Genomic DNA, 16260 nt, shown 5'->3' with positions numbered 1-16260 from the left:
AGTTTCCTATGTTATAACTTTTTCAAACCTTCCCTTTAGTTTTGATTTTAAAAAAGCAGAGCACTTAAACATCATTAACTTAGCAGCTGGTGAGCTTCTGTCACATGGTTTTGTCTGGTTGTCGTGGCCTCAGCCCACAGGAGCAGGGGAGAGGGCCTGGCCTTGCGCAGGTTCCCTTCTGTTCCTTCAGTGTTTCTCTCTCCTTTCGCCCCAGCTGAAGGACCTGAAGAGGCAGCTGCACCTGGAGAGGAAGAGAGCAGACAAGCTGCAGGAGAGGCTGCAGGAGATCCTGACCAACACCAAGACCAGGACAGGTGTGTGAGGAGGGCTCCTGTCTCTCGAGAGCTGTTCCCTGTTTTTCATCTACAAAGGCGTGCAATACGTAGGACTTTACTGGGGGATCAAATTGGCACACGGATGATTGATAGGCTTGAGCTGATGTGCGTCTGTGGACAGGCATGTCTGCAGTTTATATAGAGAAGAGTGAAGAGTAAAGAGGGCATCCTCTCAAAGCTTTATTTCTAGAGTGAAACACCGATTAGTAATTATTCCTAACTGCAGTTCAGAATGTATTATGTCATTATATAATAATCCTATAACCTCAAGAAAATCTATAGCGCCACTCTGCCTATCTAGACGGGTCCTCTCACGTGCTCTCCCGGAGTGAATGCAAAGAGCTCTGGCGCACTGTAATCTCTGTTCCTTCATCCTTGACTGTTAAATACTGCGGAACTCCCTTTAGCTGGGAGGCAGGTCTGTATAAGTCAACTAATTATTGGTGCTGTGCTGAGTTAGACAAAACATTGTAAAACATGGTTTACAGTTGAACTCTGAAAGATCCCAAAATGTCATCTTGTCATGCAAAAAAGCAGCATTAATTTTGTTGTGGCTATTTTTAAACTGGCGTATAGTACAGAAATGCAGGTTCAGTGGTTGAGCACTCTGTTCACTCTATGTATAAATAATTGCTGTACTTAATATTTTTAAGATGATGATGAAGTGCTGAGGCATCATCAAATTCATGACGCCGCTCAACTCTCTCTCTCTGCTGATTGAAGCCTGTGCGTATTGAGACATTTAACATCTCTGATCCAGCACTCCTGATGGGTGAAGAGGGGTGTGTTGATTTTAGTTTTCCAGCAGTTTTCCCCCTTTGCCTGTCAGTAATGGCGGAAATTATACTTGAAAACGCATTTCAGGTTGTCATGTTTAATTAAGAATTGCAGCTTAACAGTGCCTATTACACCTTCAAAGTTTTGCATTTCCGAACATCCATTAGCATGTCTAGAGTGGCTGAGAGCAGAAGAAAACCTTTCCAATCGACTTTATCCGGAAGGAGATGAATGTTATCGACCCGACCATTGACTTCAATGAAGAAGGAGCCTGCGCTTTGCGTGGCGTGATGCATGGCTGAATGAAAGTCTTTATATAGCACTTTACAAAGTGGCTGGGATTTACAGGCTGAGAAAAATGAAGATAGATTGGGAGTGGGGGCGAGCCGGAGGAATCCCGAGCCTCTCGTGTCTCCAGAAGGATGAAAGCCGGGCAGGTGCGACGCTGTGCTGAACGCCCTTCACATTTTCACTTCATGTCTGCCTGGCTGTGACACTTCGAGTTCTCAAACAGCAGCTTGCTGGTGGCCTGCCTTTGCTGTAGATGTCTTTTCCACTGTCAGTTCCCTTAAAAAAAAAAAAAAAAACCCAGCTGCTCCTCCAGCACTACTCCTGTTTGCCTCTTTGATATTGCCTGACAGCCACCTTAATGGAAGGCGCTTGCAAATCGGTAGCAAAGGGCCAGGCTTCTTCACCTGCTGAGGAGCTCCACTGGTCTGCACAGCACCTCCTGGGATGGAGACCGGTGGTTGGGGAACAGCCTTTGAAGTGGGTTTTTAAGACTCTGCAGAGAGAGAGAGAGAACCATCACGGGGTCACCCCTAGTGCATACAGCCGGGCTGCCCAGGTCTAGAGCGGTCAAGTCGAAGTACAGAGCCTTAGCTCGGGTGTCTGAACACTGCTCCTCCTCAGGCGTGGAGGGACATGTCCTGTTCTTCCGTGTTCGTGCCCTGGCCGGTAGATGAGGTTATAACTGACATCACTGCAGCGGTAGTGGCAGTCTGAGAGCAGCGGGTCGATGAATCCCGCTTATGCCTGACCGTGGCTAACGAGGGCTGAGGGGTAAGGAGGAACAAGTGGTCGTTGGCCCTGTCCCTCGTGTGTGAGGAGCACGGCCTGTGCCGAGCGTCTCTGCAGTCTATACTGCACACACCTCACCTTTTCAGCCTTTTTAAATCAAGCTTAGTTTTCACAGCATTAAAAAATGCAAAGCGATCACCAGTATATTTCCATATTTTGATTATCTTGCAGAACTGTAAATGCAGTAACCCCTCTTCTATGCACAAGAAGTGGAAACTCCTTTATTAGTAACCCCAAGGAAGGAGCCTAGGACCTGGAACACCAAGCATTTTGGGGGAGCAGAGTTACTAACGCCTCCCTGGTTCTGAGGTTCTGACTGGGGCTGGTGAGACTATGACAGGGAGCTGCAGTCAGGCAGCACTGTGGTAACTCTCCAGTTAAACGATGACATTCAGTATTGATAAGAGCCTTCTCTCCCGCAGTTATGCAAAGACTAATTTCTCAGCAGTTTTTGAAAAAATGATCTGCAGCTCACTGCTGCTGTTGAAGAGGGAGAATGGCGTGAGATTGCAGTAGAGAGCGTAGAGCTGTCCACTCTGCGCCGTGGTTAGCCTGCCCCATCTCGCTGACGACCACTGCCTTCAAGATCATTGCTTTGTTACCTTTCTTTCTCATTCTGTTGAGCTCCTGAACACACTGCAGCCCAGCACTGTAACAATGAGCTCCTGAACACACTGCAGCCCAGCACTGTAACAATGAGCTCCTGAACACACTGCAGCCCAGCACTGTAACAATGAGCTCCTGAATACACTGCAGCCCAGCACTGTAACAATGAGCTCCTGAACACACTGCAGCCCAGCACTGTAACAATGAGCTCCTGAACACACTGCAGCCCAGCACTGTAACAATGAGCTCCTGAACACACTGCAGCCCAGCACTGTAACAATGAGCTCCTGAACACACTGCAGCCCAGCACTGTAACAATGAGCTCCTGAACACACTGCAGCCCAGCACTGTAACAATGAGCTTCTGAACACACTGCAGCCCAGCACTGTAACAATGAGCTCCTGAACACACTGCAGCCCAGCACTGTAACAATGAGCTCCTGAATACACTGCAGCCCAGCACTGTAACAATGAGGTCCTGAACACACTGCAGCCCAGCACTGTCGTCTATCAGCTCTTCCTCCCGCTGTGGTTGCTGTGCTGCGTTGCTGGTGTTTTTCTGGATGCAGCTCTGTGTGTGGTCAGGCTTTCCAAAAGTTTACTTCTAAGGAGGCCCGCCCCCCCCCCCGCCCGCCATCCTCGTCAGCGAGATGGCAGAGACCAATAAATATTTTATCAAGTCCCCCCCCACCACCAAAAAGAATGCGTCGGGGAACCTTGCCTGGCACATGGTAGACTGGCTTCTGGACTCCTCCAATGCATAGCTGTGCCAGGGCCGGTCTCTTCAGAGGCATCTATAATTTAAGGGAGCTTAAATGTTTCATAGCTGCTCTATGCAAAGTGAAAAAGTGGAGGATAACACATTTTAAATTAGGGAGCCTTTCTCAATGTCGGGTTCAAACAGCTTTAGTTAGAGCTTACCAGTATGCTTTTCCACCGTTTTGCTCCAGGAAGTTGCTACTCCTAAGTTTTAGTTCTAGTTTTCTTTCTGTCCATTGCAGTTTGACGAGGTTTCGTGCCTAATTACAGGGCAGTTATCATCGTGGCTGTCAGGCTAAAGAAGAAACAGCAGCAGCAGCCGATGCCAATGATAATTGGATCCGCTGGGTAAAAACCTAGAAAGGATTATTTCATCACTGTTATTTTAAAAATAATCTCTTTACCTTTAATAGAAGCCACCTTTATCCCTAACCCATCAAGGGCTGTTTCTTTAAAGGTACCAGCCAGTTCTCACAATACCCAATTAATCCTAGTTGGAATCATTTTATTTTTCTCAGTTATTTTTACTCCTGAAGGTCTGCCCTGTTTCTCTGCTTTGCTCACTGTGTTGCTGCAGTTGTTGGGGGTGTGTATATGTAGGAGTGTGCAGGATTCTGATCCGGAGAGGCTGTGCAGAGTCTTATTCTGATTGCAGTGGTAGTGGCTGATAGTGCTTACAGTGTACTGTATATTAACCACATCTCTGTCTTAATGCAGTATAAATGTTCAGTGTGCATTAACACTCTGCCAGTCTCAGTGCAGCGTTACTGTGCAGGGTTTTTAAACCCTTCTCTCAGGTTTAGAGCCCTGGCAGTGTACAGTAGTGTGCATTAACCTCATATCTCTTTTGAAATTACTGTATTCTACTGCAGTCCTGTGTTAACCTTCATTATCAGAGCAGTTTTAGTGTACAGTGAGGTTAGTTTACAAAGGGGCGCAGTAGTTGTCTGTTAGTGTACAGCAGCGTGCAATAGCTCAGACTGACCACAGCGGTGTGCGGTAGCTCAGTCTGAGCGCAGCGTTCATGTACCGTGGTGTGCAGTGTGTGGCAGTGTTTGTATACACTGGTGTATTAACTCGCCCTCTCTCTGTGGCAGGCCTGGAGGAGTTGGTGCTGTCGGAGATCAGCTCGCCTAGCCGGACCCAGACAGGGGACAGCAGCAGCGTGTCCTCCTTCAGTTACCGCGAGATCATGAAGGAGGGATCAGCCTCCCAGAGCGCCAACAAGGTGCAGTCGCCTCTTCCAGCCAGGGCAGTGCCCGACGCACAGCGCAGATGGGCATGGGGGGTCCGGGGGGCAGCACTGTGGAGGAGTGGGTGGGGCTCTGGATTCGCAATGAGAAGGCTGTGGGCTCAAATCTCCGGTGGGGTGCAGCAGCTGGGGGACACCCTGAGCGGGGTCTTTCACTCAGACTGAGGCAGTAAAATGTTGACACAGATGTAAGGTGCTTTTGGATAACCGCGTCAGCCAAACGATCAAAGAACAATGAATGATAACAGGGCTGACGGTGTTGCAGGGTGCGATGTAGCAGGCTGTCCCAGTGCAGGCATGTCAAAACATGGCTAATGTTCAAGAAATGATGGTTTGTTTTCTGGCCCTGATACCCATCAGCAATGCTGCAGTCTCAACTGGTTCCCCATGTTATGTCCAGCGCCTGCATTTACAGAGCATAATGAGTGCTATCCAGTTTCTTTATTTCTTGTTAACACGCACTTCAATATTCTGCCTTAAAACATTTTGGGGGGGTTTTGCGCGATAAGATATTGCAATCGTTTTACAGATCTTTTACTGAACAGCTTTGATGTTTCTGCAGTGGTGATGTTTTTATCTGTTACTGAAGAGTAATTTTTTCCCCAATGAGACAGCATGCGCTCTGCGATATAAGTGTCCGCAATCAATCCACTGAGTCCTGTCTTTCATAGCCAGCAGAGCCTCAGGGACCTGTGTCTGAGATACCACTGTGCTGGTGTTTCGTCTCTAGGCCAGCTCCACCAAAAATGCTTCTAGCAGCGATGATGGTCAGTTGTCCTGCGAGATTCAGAAGAGAGAAAATCAAGATGGGTCCTGTTGCTGCTTAGGAGAGATAGGGGGATCAAATCAGAAACTGTATCTACAGGAAAAACGAAACGGGGAAAAAAAAAACTAAAATTAAGCCAGAGCTTGCACCGGCAGATTTTAAGTGCTAGGAAGTGCTCTTTATCATTGTGTTGCCAATGGCTCCTGTGCGCCTTGGCTTGATCGCTGTCTGAGTTGATTCAAGGACAGAAACCGCGTGCTTCTTTAATCTTCTAATGCTACTAAATGTTGAGTCTGTCTGGTGTCGTCCCCCAGTCCAACACCAGCAGCCCCCAGGCGCAGCGGCCCGCCGAGCTCTCCGACGACGAGATCAGCGAGCTGTTCCTGCGGCTGGCAGAGGTGCAGCAGGAGAAGTGGATGCTGGAGGAGAAGGTGGAGCTTTTTTTTTCCCCTCCTCCTGTGTTTCTGTTTTTGAAGCGGTTTTGTTTCTCCATCAGTAAGTCCGGCACGTGGTCATTTCTTTTTAATTTTTTTTCGGCCTTGTTGGCCCCTCTTCTGCGAACTCCCTGTCCTGCTGTTCGGACCCACCCCTGGCGGTGTCGGATTACGTGAAGCGCGTGCTAACGAGGGCGTGGAGCAGGCCCAGGCCTTAACGTTAAAATGAAAGGAAGGTGCTGCCACTTTTACTCCTGCAAAACTGCTGAAGGTCTTATTCAACTGATAACTTCACCCCGTTTGTGCTTTTTGTTTAAAAAAGAGAAGAGCAGCAGATGGCACCATGTAAGGAGTGGTTTTTTTAAAGAGTAGATGAACTGCCCAGTTCTATTTGGGAAGAGACCAATAGGGGAAAGCTCATTTTCCAACATGAGAACAGACCTCAGGTGTGCTGTGATTGATGTTAAATCTAGGTAAAATCAGTTTGGGGGAGATGAGTAGTTTATTGGTAAATACGTCTGCGTGCACAAAGCTTTGTGAATGACACTTGAACTTTTCTGATGAGCTTGTGCACACCAGCAGTGGTCACAACGTAAGCTTTACATCCTGATGTGATTAGTTTTCTGTGTGTGTGTGTACGCTTCAAGTGGTTTGTTTAAAGTGTATCTTGGATCCAGTTCTATAAAACTGAAAGTCACTTGGCACGTCTTATATCTTGTTGTCTTGGCACGTTTTCTTTTGTTCACTGCTGCTGCTTTTAAGAGCTTGCGGTCTGTTATGTTGTTTTATTAATTCTGCAACATGTTGACCTGCAGCAGTGGCACTGCCCATTGCAGGGGCTTTGCGCTGCCCCTGGTTCGGGGTGAGATGGCATTTCGGTCTTGCCAGGCTCACCAGGATGCGGAGCACGTGTCTTTTCCTGACACATGAGCGCAGCCGGGTAATGGGATCTCTGAAGTGCACCCAGTGCCCTGCTGGAGGGGTCATCCGAGGTGCTGTGTCTTGGCAATGCTGTCTGGCTAATTAGCCTTGACACCGGTGGGCATGGCCCAGGCCTTATGCCCATTTTCTACCAAGGTCGGAGGTGTTGGGAGGTAAGTGTAAGGTGACAGTTTACCTTCCCCTCTGTGGTGAGACCCGGGCGATGGATGGATGTCTCTGGGCTTCGTCCAAGTCAAGTCAGAAACGATCAGCTTCAGACTCGGTAATCAGGCTGTCTGGCACCTTTGTGGCAGTTTAACAGCACCTCCTGCGCCTGTGATTCAAGAGTCCCTCTGAGAGACTGACCTACATTCCTACAGGTCCAGGCCTGAACCAAAAGAGCCACAGGCCAGCAGGGTTTCTGTGTCTCGTGAAGCCAGCAGTTTGTCGAGACTGGGACACTGCGTGTTCATCAGTAAAGCTGGGTGCACAAACACATTACTGTACAACAGATGACCAGTGGTGACAGGGTGGCGCAGTGATGAAGTGGTTATCATTGCTGCCTCACAGAGCTGGGGCCCTGGGTTCAATCTTTGGGCTGCTGTCTGCGTGGAGTTTGTATCTCCTCCCCATGTTCACTTAGGTTTCCTCCCACAGACTGGTGGGTTAATTGGCTTCTGGAAAAATTGGCCCTGGAGTGAGTGTGGGTGTGTCCGTGTCTGTGTGTGTCCCGAGATGGACTGGTGTCTTGTCCAGGGTGTGTCCTGCCTTGTACCTGTTGCTTGCTGGGATAGGCTCCAGCTCCCCTGCGACCCTGAATTGAAAGAAGCGGTTTGACGATGGATGGATGATTAATAGTGACCAAGAAGCTTGCTGGACTGTGACTCTCCACCACCAGGGTTGGGTGACCCAGCTCAGCTCAGTGGCTGGTAGCTTCTAGTTTTTCTTCTAACTAACCCTTCCACTTCACTGATCATTAATTGTTAATTTATGTAATGTTTTTTAAGGGCCCTTGACACTTGGCTACAGTTCTGCTGTTAATCTTATTGAGCTGGACATCCACCTTCACTGGAACAGTTTAACACTTTTCGAAGGTCTTCAGCTGGTAATGATTTGCGAGACCTAGAAAATGTGCTGGATTCCGTCCTTGAAGGGACTATAGTTGAGCATCTAGGTACTTTAACAAAGGAGGCGAGTGTCACGGATGTTGACGTTTGGGACATTGTGTCAGATCTGTCCAATTAAGGAAACAGTTCAGCCAATTAAGTCAGAACAGGACCAGAAGGTGCTGTGGCTCTCTGGGAAAAATCTGACCGCCGTGCTCTGCAGCGGGACCCCTCTCTTTAGCTATAGAGTCTTCATGGTTTATTTTAACTTTTATTGTTCTAATTAACACAGTTTTCTACAACTGGGCTTAAAGAAACCAATAAATTGCCTCTCTTGTACCTGTACACCCCTGGTCTCCTTCTGGCTGTGCCCCTGTAAAGACTTACCTGGATGAAACCGAGATCAAGGTTGTTTTCTGCACCATGACAACTTTCAAAAACTGTCTCTGTTCCTTCTCTGCATCCTCACAATTCACAGTGCTTGAGTCTCTGTGGGTGCCTGAGTTCTACCTGTGCACTGTCATATCTCTGCCGCAAGTGTGTTGACACAGCTGCTGTGGTTTCAGGTGAAACATCTGGAGGTCAGCTGCTCATCCATGGCCGATGACATCTGCAGGAAGAGTGCCATCATTGAGACCTATGTCATGGACAGCAGGAGAGGTAACTGTCATTGTAATTGTCCTGTGTGTTTGCTCCGTTAAACTAGGACACGTCCAGACGTTGGGTAACGGGACCTCTGCCAGTCGAGAATGGAGATATCCTCACAGGCGTAGTGCACTATCTCGTTGTTCATGAGCCCATGCAAGGACACACCTGTCCAGAGTAACCCCAGGCATGAATGCAGATGTGGTCAGACACTGAGGTGCAAAGCTTACTTCACATTTGTGCAGAAGGCGTTTCTTGACCGTACCCTGTGCTGTGCTGATAGACCCAGGCCACATCCTTCTTGCTGGATGGCCTGCAGCCCTGACCTGCCCTCTGTCCAGCTCTTAGGGCCCTCAAGGAAGCTCCTGCCCAGCGGGCAGTTTGCGCTCAGTAGTCGTGTCGCGAGTGACTCCGACCCCCAGAGCTCTGTTCTTTCTGGGCAGCTGCAGCAGATTCAGAGCTTTGGTGTCCCACTGCAGGTCTGGGAAAGTGCGGCGTGCTGAGGCCACACTGTACTTGTGCCTATGTGCCAATAAAATGATTGCCCTGGGAGCTCTTCTCACCCTATTAAAACACCCTTGTGTATGTTTTCTCATACAAGCTAAGGGCAGAGAATAAGATTGATTACAGGCGAGAGGTCATCAGTTGCCCAAAAGCTTGTTTACTCTAAAGCTTGTGGGTTCAGGGATCTCAGCCAGCAAGCGTGGTGCTTGAAGGATCCCAGACTGACAGGTGAGTTTAACACCACAGCTGGGCAGCTGTTTTCAGACAGCTCTCTATCTAAAGAGTAGTTCCTGCCTCCGATTCCAATAGGTGTCCCCTTGTCGCCCTAAGGCCAGTCGGTCAGGTGGCGTGGCGTGGTCAGTGCCTTTGGGATTGTGTCCCAAGCTGCCATATGCTCTCCACCCAGGATGCCCTGGCTGAACTCGGGACAGGCCCCTCACAAGGTGCCCGGCTTTCCAAGGGCGTTTTCTGTGTGGAGTCGGCTCCCGATGTGAATTTAATCTCCATCAGTACAATCTCAGAAATGGATAAGCAGTTGCTGGAAGGATGTGGTGTGTAAATTAATCTCACCAAAGCTTAAGAAAAAATAGAACTTAAGTTTAAATTAAGCATGGAAACAGCTCGTGTGTCTGCTAACGGGCGTGTGTTGTGTCCGTCTGGAGACTTTTTTTTCTTTTTGCCTCCAAAGCACCTCCTGCGTTTCTCTTTTTATAATCCTCTTTAAATCTTTTATTGTTCTATTTTTAAATTGGCTATTTTTGTGTCTGTCTTACTGCCTTCTGAAGCTAGTGGCTTGAAAAAGCACTATGTGAAATCTAATAAACAACGTTGATCTGAGTTACTGTCTTTGCTCAATATTTGATGAGTTTTGTATTTCATAAGAGTACAAAAATGTCCGGCCTGTTTACAAAAAGAAGCATTTGGTCACACAGCTGTCTCAAAAATTTTCTCTGGGTGGCCACTCTGCCCCATTGTGCGAGTTGTTTGTGGTCAGACACAAGATGATGGTTTCAAGATGTTGTGCGATTCTGTGTTTTCTTCTCCAGATCAGTCCAAGATGTTATTTTGCATTCTGGACTCTGAATAAGGTTTTCTCCTTTAGCAAAACATGATCAATGTTGCCTTTCGAGCTGTCAAATTGAAGTATATAGAAAGCGAATGCTTTAAAAAAAAATACTTGTGATAAGTGATCCCATTATTTTGAGCCAAGCTGTATGTGAATAGCTGTCCAACTTTGGAAAGAACCTTTTTTTTCCCAGATCCATGTATAGCACTCTTAAGAGGTCTGTATGATTGCAGCCGTATTCCTGTTGTAGGATATGTAGTGTGATCCTGGGAAGAGGGCTTAGATCAGTCAAGGAGAGCTCAGAAGTGCTCACGTTCAGCTGGTTTCCTAAAAGAACGTCAGCATTTTTTGTTTGCCTTTGAATGTCTTTGTTTGCGGGTGTTTTGTTTTTCTCAGTTTGTTCCCTACTCCCGTACAGAGCTCACCGACAGGCCCGGGGTCTTCTCTCGACACCGTGAGTCTGCTGCATGAGCGAGGGTTGAAGGTTGTGTGGAGCTGCAGTGCAGCTCACTGTGATCTTGACATACTGCTGGCTCACACTGTAGGGCAAGGTTAGGCGATAGGCAAGATGGGTCAGACGTAGTATGAAAGCTAGAGGTGAAGTTAGAGGTCAGTCTCCACACTAGGGCTGGGGTTAGGGGGTCAGTCTCCACACTAGGGCTGGGGTTAGGGGGTCAGTCTCCACACTAGGGCTGGGGTTAGGGGGTCAGTCTCCACACTAGGGCTGGGGTTAGGGGGTCAGTCTCCACACTAGGGCTGGGGTTAGGGGGTCAGTCTCCACACTAGGGCTGGGGTTAGGGGGTCAGTCTCCACACTAGGGCTGGGGTTAGGGGGTCAGACACCACACTAGGGCTGGGGTTAGGGGGTCAGTCTCCACACTAGGGCTGGGGTTAGGGGGTCAGTCTCCACACTAGGGCTGGGGTTAGGGGGTCAGTCTCCACACTAGGGCTGGGGTTAGGGGGTCAGTCTCCACACTAGGGCTGGGGTTAGGGGGTCAGTCTCCACACTAGGGCTGGGGTTAGGGGGTCAGTCTCCACACTAGGGCTGGGGTTAGGGGGTCAGACACCACACTAGGGCTGGGGTTAGGGGGTCAGTCTCCACACTAGGGCTGGGGTTAGGGGGTCAGTCTCCACACTAGGGCTGGGGTTAGGGGGTCAGTCTCCACACTAGGGCTGGGGTTAGGGGGTCAGACTCCACACTAGGGCTGGGGTTAGGGGGTCAGTCTCCACACTAGGGCTGGGGTTAGGGGGTCAGTCTCCACACTAGGGCTGGGGTTAGGGGGTCAGACACCACACTAGGGCTGGGGTTAGGGGGTCAGACTCCACACTAGGGCTGGGGTTAGGGGGTCAGACTCCACACTAGGGCTGGGGTTAGGGGGTCAGTCTCCACACTAGGGCTGGGGTTATTTATTCGGTTCTTTATAGCTGCAGACGCTCAGGATGAGTTCTGACGGGATAGTCTTAAAAAATAAGGCGTTATATCCACTTTCAGGAGCAATCGGACAGCGCCAGTGAAGAGCTGTGCTCGGTAGAAGCCACGCTGGTATTCCTGCTCTGGGGGGGGAGCCTCTGTGCCCCCATTATACCCTCTGGCTGTCCTCCTGGCAGCCGTGTGCCCTCCCCGATCCATCGGCCCCCTGGCCTGGAGCCTCCTCCCTGCCACTGTCGCGTCTCGTTTACAGTTCCCTCTTCCCCCTTCTCGTCCTGCGGCCTCTTGTCCCCTTCCTCCTGCACAGCTAGTCAGTTCCCGCTTTGGGTCTTGAAACGGGAGGTCACGGGTCGCCGCGAGGTTTTCAGGAGGCCAGGGAGGTAATGTTCTACGTTTATCGTGCGGTGGTTTTTTATCAGTTTTATTTTACCTGTTTTTAACTCCATAATCCCATTTCCGCACTCTTGTTTAAGAGGGTTTGAGGAAGGGCTCGCCTTGTCTCTGTTTCCACGGCTCTGATGGTCTCTCTCTCTTTGTTCCTTCCCCCCTCTTTCTCCCTCCTCGTATCGCAGTTCTCTCCCTGTTTAATTTCATGAATGACCAGTTTAACATTGAATGCTAGGCTCTCTTCTCTCAAGGCCGACATTCTCTAATTGTAAATACTGTCGCAAATATGCAAGATATCCTCCTCAATGACTCGGTGCCAATTATTTATTCTATTTTATAAAATTTTCTATAATTCTCCTATTTTCTGCCTCCTGTAACGAGTTTTTCTTTCTTCACCTTTTACAAAGACGGTACCAGAAATATTGAGTTGCTGCATATGTGTTGTATTTTCTTAAACATTTGTATCGAATGTGACTGGTTTGCAGGGAAACAGTGCTGTTTTGTATTTCAGGGGCTTTTACCTTTTTCCCCCCTATAAGAATTTTCTGAGCAAAGATGTAACAGGAGGTGCACTTGAACAGATAAAAATGTCTCTTGACACTTCATCTTCCGAGGGAAGCAATTGGATTGATCTTGAGAGAGCCGTTAGTGGAAACTGCTGCTGTTGCAGGGTGTTCAGTGGCTCAGAGTCACGGTGCTGGGCTGCAGTGTGTTCAGTAGCTCAGTGTTAAAAAAGTGGAATGATATTGGATTCTTCTAAGCAGAATACCTTGCATAGTTTGTTATAAAGAAGGGGTTTTAAGTTGTTAAAAAAGCGATTAATGGATTAAAGCTTAATGCTGTGCATCTTAGCCACGTTTCTGCTGAGTCAGTATAACTGACTTCATCTATATTGCATCGGCATTCTTTGTGATCCCTATATAGAGCTGTAATGTGCATCTGACCAATGGAATATTACAGATTACAGTATTTATTTGCGCAATACAGAGGGCTGATATTGGAGTGTTTCACAGAACAATTTCAAGGCTGAGCTGTACTTCAGGCGCCAGCGGGTCCTGGTTTGTTATGCTGTGCACAGGTGCAGAAGGGACAAACATAAAAGGAAACAGATGAAAAGTTTCTGTTTTTTCTCTCTTTATCCCCGTGTTATTAGTGCATGAAATATTTGACAAACAGTGTGGGGAAGGCTGACAGACTGGGGCCTGTCACAAATTCCGTTTGGACGCTGTGCTACAAGGCTCATGGTTTGCTGGCTAATGGCAGACTGTGATGCTAGCGGTGAGCTTTTTTGATCATCGCATTTTCCTAGCAGGAAATACTGCACTGGGGAGATGTGAAAGGAGAACAAGAGAGCATCAGCCACAGTTGGTAGATGAGAGCTGACAGTAGCAGGATGTAAATGATTCAGGACGAAGACACGCCTAACTGAACTCAACACTCATCTTCAATAATGCAGTGCTCACTGGGCTCTCTAGCCTGCTGGGAAGAGGAGACCGAAACTTTGCTCGGTCAGCGACAATGAGAAAGCTACAGCTCGCATTCCAGCACTACAACACAGGCCTCCATAGATAGATACTTTTTTCTCCACATAATGAGCTGTTCAGCTCAACCCATTGGAGCTCTCTGATATTGAGCATTTTCAGAGTGCTGGGCTGCAGTGTGTTGAGTGTCTCAGTATCAGTGAGCTGGGCTGCAGTGTGTTCAGGAGTTCATTGTTAGGGTGAGAGGCTGCAGTGTGTTCAGTAGCTCACTAATTCAACAAAGTAGATGTATGACTACAGTAGTCCAGTAGTGGTGTGCTGTTGAGACACCTGCCATAATATAAGAGCAGAGTGATGCCCAGAAATATAGATTAGAAGTTGTAACATGAAGGTTTTCCAAGGACAAATACCATACAGAAGAACTTGTCCCCAGCGTATTTCATACTCACTATCTGTGCTTTTGCTATAAATCCTCTCTGCTGTGAAACTCTCCCAAAACGGAGCATATCAGCATTATTCTCGCCAGCATAATGCTCGAGTGTCTGATTTTTTTTCAGTTAAAATTATTTTATACTGACACTCTTGGTCAAGGTGAAGCCCCAAAGCTTTTCTGTGCTAAGCAAAAGATTGCAAATCTTTGCTCCGTGACAGTCTCTCATTACTTTTAAATCAGCTGTTCATTATTGGTGAAATATGCTGAGATTACTGGGGTGTTTTGTTTTTTTGCTGGGAGGAAGAACAGTACATTCCTTAAATCACACAGTAACATTTCTTTTGGTACTTGTTTGCCAGACATTAGACTAACACAGCAGAATTACACAGCAATCCTCAAACTGATTTCTGCTTTTGTCTTTTGCAGAGAAAACATTTTTGTATGCCTTTTAATAAATACGTAATATTTAAACGGCTGGGACTGGATTTTGAGAACGGGCAATTGAAGAGTTAGTAACCAAGTTGGTAACCAAGCTGTTGTTTGTGTTTGTTTCAATTTTAACTTGATTTGAAATGTGCGAAATATAACTTTGCTAATTCACCTTTTCAAACATGACCATTTCCTCACAGGAGTGCAGGTGGAGCCATGCAAGCATGGTAGTGTGCCTGCGTAGTGTTCTAGCCTGCCCAGACCAAGCTCTGCTTGCAGGAAGGATACCACTTGTAAGAGCCCTGTTTTACTCTTAATAGGTCAGCAGGAACATGACTGTGCTTTAAACTTGAAACGCCAGATCTTCAGTGAACAGGTGTCACCTGGACCGCCAACGACCTGACAGTATCGCTTACCTAATCAAAGCAAGCGATGATCTCAGTGTCTGGTATGGCCCTTTACACTGGATTCAAATCAAATGAAACTGGGGCAGCCACCCCTCCAGTTGAGATTACTGGACTGCTGAACCCGGTGCATTTAGTCTAATTTCAGGTCATTGGCCGTATCGCTTGCTGGCCTGTCCTCTCCCCGGAGGGCTCCGTTACCAGTCTGTGTTTGGGTTTCCGAAGCTGGAGGGCTGTAGTAGAAACAGTAGATGACCACAGTCACTCCACTTGACATTATTAGTGTCTGTGTTGGAAACCAGTATCCTGATAACTGACTAAGCGGGTGACCTCTGTGTAGGAATATGAGAATCATTACAGATGAGCTCCGCTTTGTTCACGTGGATCGTTTAGCTTCTCGTAGCTTAGTTATCGCAGGATATGATCAAGATGTTTGTTTTGGATCCAAGTGGGGGAAACAATACAGGAAAGTTCAATAGCTGACTAAACTCTGTTCTATGTTCTCAGCTCTTGCAGTTCTGCATGTTAAGATAAGTGCCTGCTGTTTTCTCTCCTTCCAGTTAGCTTTGCAAGGGCCGTCCCCCCCTTGCTGGACACAAAACAATTGCTTGCATTACCCCTGATAATCCGTTTTGAAGATTTTAGACATTTAAAAGAAATGTAATTAAACAAGCTAATAAAATATAATAAAATCAGTTGAACTAGATTCGTAGTAGAGATGGTGGCACAGTGGTGAGCAGTGCTGGGGCCCTGGGTTCGGTTCCTGGGGTGCCTCCCGTGTGTGGCTGTGTGAGTTGGAATGTCCTCACCGTCCAAAGACGTGCTGGCGGGTTCATGGGCTTCTGGAAAACTGGCCCTGGTGTGAGTGTGAGCCTGTCTCATGAGTCGGTGTTTGTGTGTGCCCCGAGATGGACTGGCGTCCCACCTCGCGCCCCTTGAGTCCCAGGATCGCCTCTGGCTCCCCCGCCAGCTTGTGTTGGAAGAAGTGGTTGAAAAAAGGATGGATAGTAGTGTGTCTATAGTGTCTTTTTCACCAAATGTGTGAAAATGTGATCATTTTACAAGTGGCTTTGAGATAGATGAGTGTTTTCTTTTCAGAGTGGAGAGCAGTATTGGTGGGGGGAGTGAGTTCCTGTCTGAGTTGGTGCTTGATGAGTTTCTCCCGTTGTGAAAATACAAAACGACTTTAAAGCCTGATCGCGTTAATGGTTGTGATCAAATCAAACTCGGGTACCTCTTTCTTACCTGATGCAGGTTCCTCTCTTTTTTTTCTGTACATCACAGCTAAAGGGGCTGACTGAGGCTCCAGAGGGCAAGTGGTCAAACCCAATTACTGTCAATGGCCTTTTCTAACCATTTTAGTTAAGCAGCAACTTAGGCTCCAACTCAGTCACAAGCCGGAGAGGGTGAGGTTGGAGGCGGGGAGCTGCTGGCCTGTGAGGTTGACC

At 47.9% G+C, this 16260-nt stretch overlaps 1 protein-coding gene across 4 annotated transcripts in view; it reads left to right on the top strand.

Moving 5' to 3' along the window:
* The window catches only part of gripap1 (GRIP1 associated protein 1), a 45232-nt gene that overhangs the window by 23393 nt on the left and 5579 nt on the right, over positions 1–16260 (top strand). For 3 of the 4 annotated variants that reach the window (XM_069184471.1, XM_069184468.1, XM_069184465.1), the window contains 4 exons: positions 215–314; positions 4654–4784; positions 5889–6005; positions 8602–8695. In XM_069184471.1, coding sequence (XP_069040572.1) covers positions 215–314; positions 4654–4784; positions 5889–6005; positions 8602–8695 — 442 coding nt within the window. Of the gene's footprint in view, positions 1–214; positions 315–4653; positions 4785–5888; positions 6070–8601; positions 8696–16260 lie in introns of all 4 variants that reach the window. The other variant, XR_011183751.1, reaches the window with a different exon arrangement.

The sequence above is a fragment of the Lepisosteus oculatus genome, chromosome 2, assembly GCF_040954835.1.
Source record: "Lepisosteus oculatus isolate fLepOcu1 chromosome 2, fLepOcu1.hap2, whole genome shotgun sequence".
NCBI lineage: Eukaryota > Metazoa > Chordata > Actinopteri > Semionotiformes > Lepisosteidae > Lepisosteus > Lepisosteus oculatus.
Note: the sequence above shows the minus strand (reverse complement) of the source record. Positions and strands in the feature narration are given on the sequence as shown.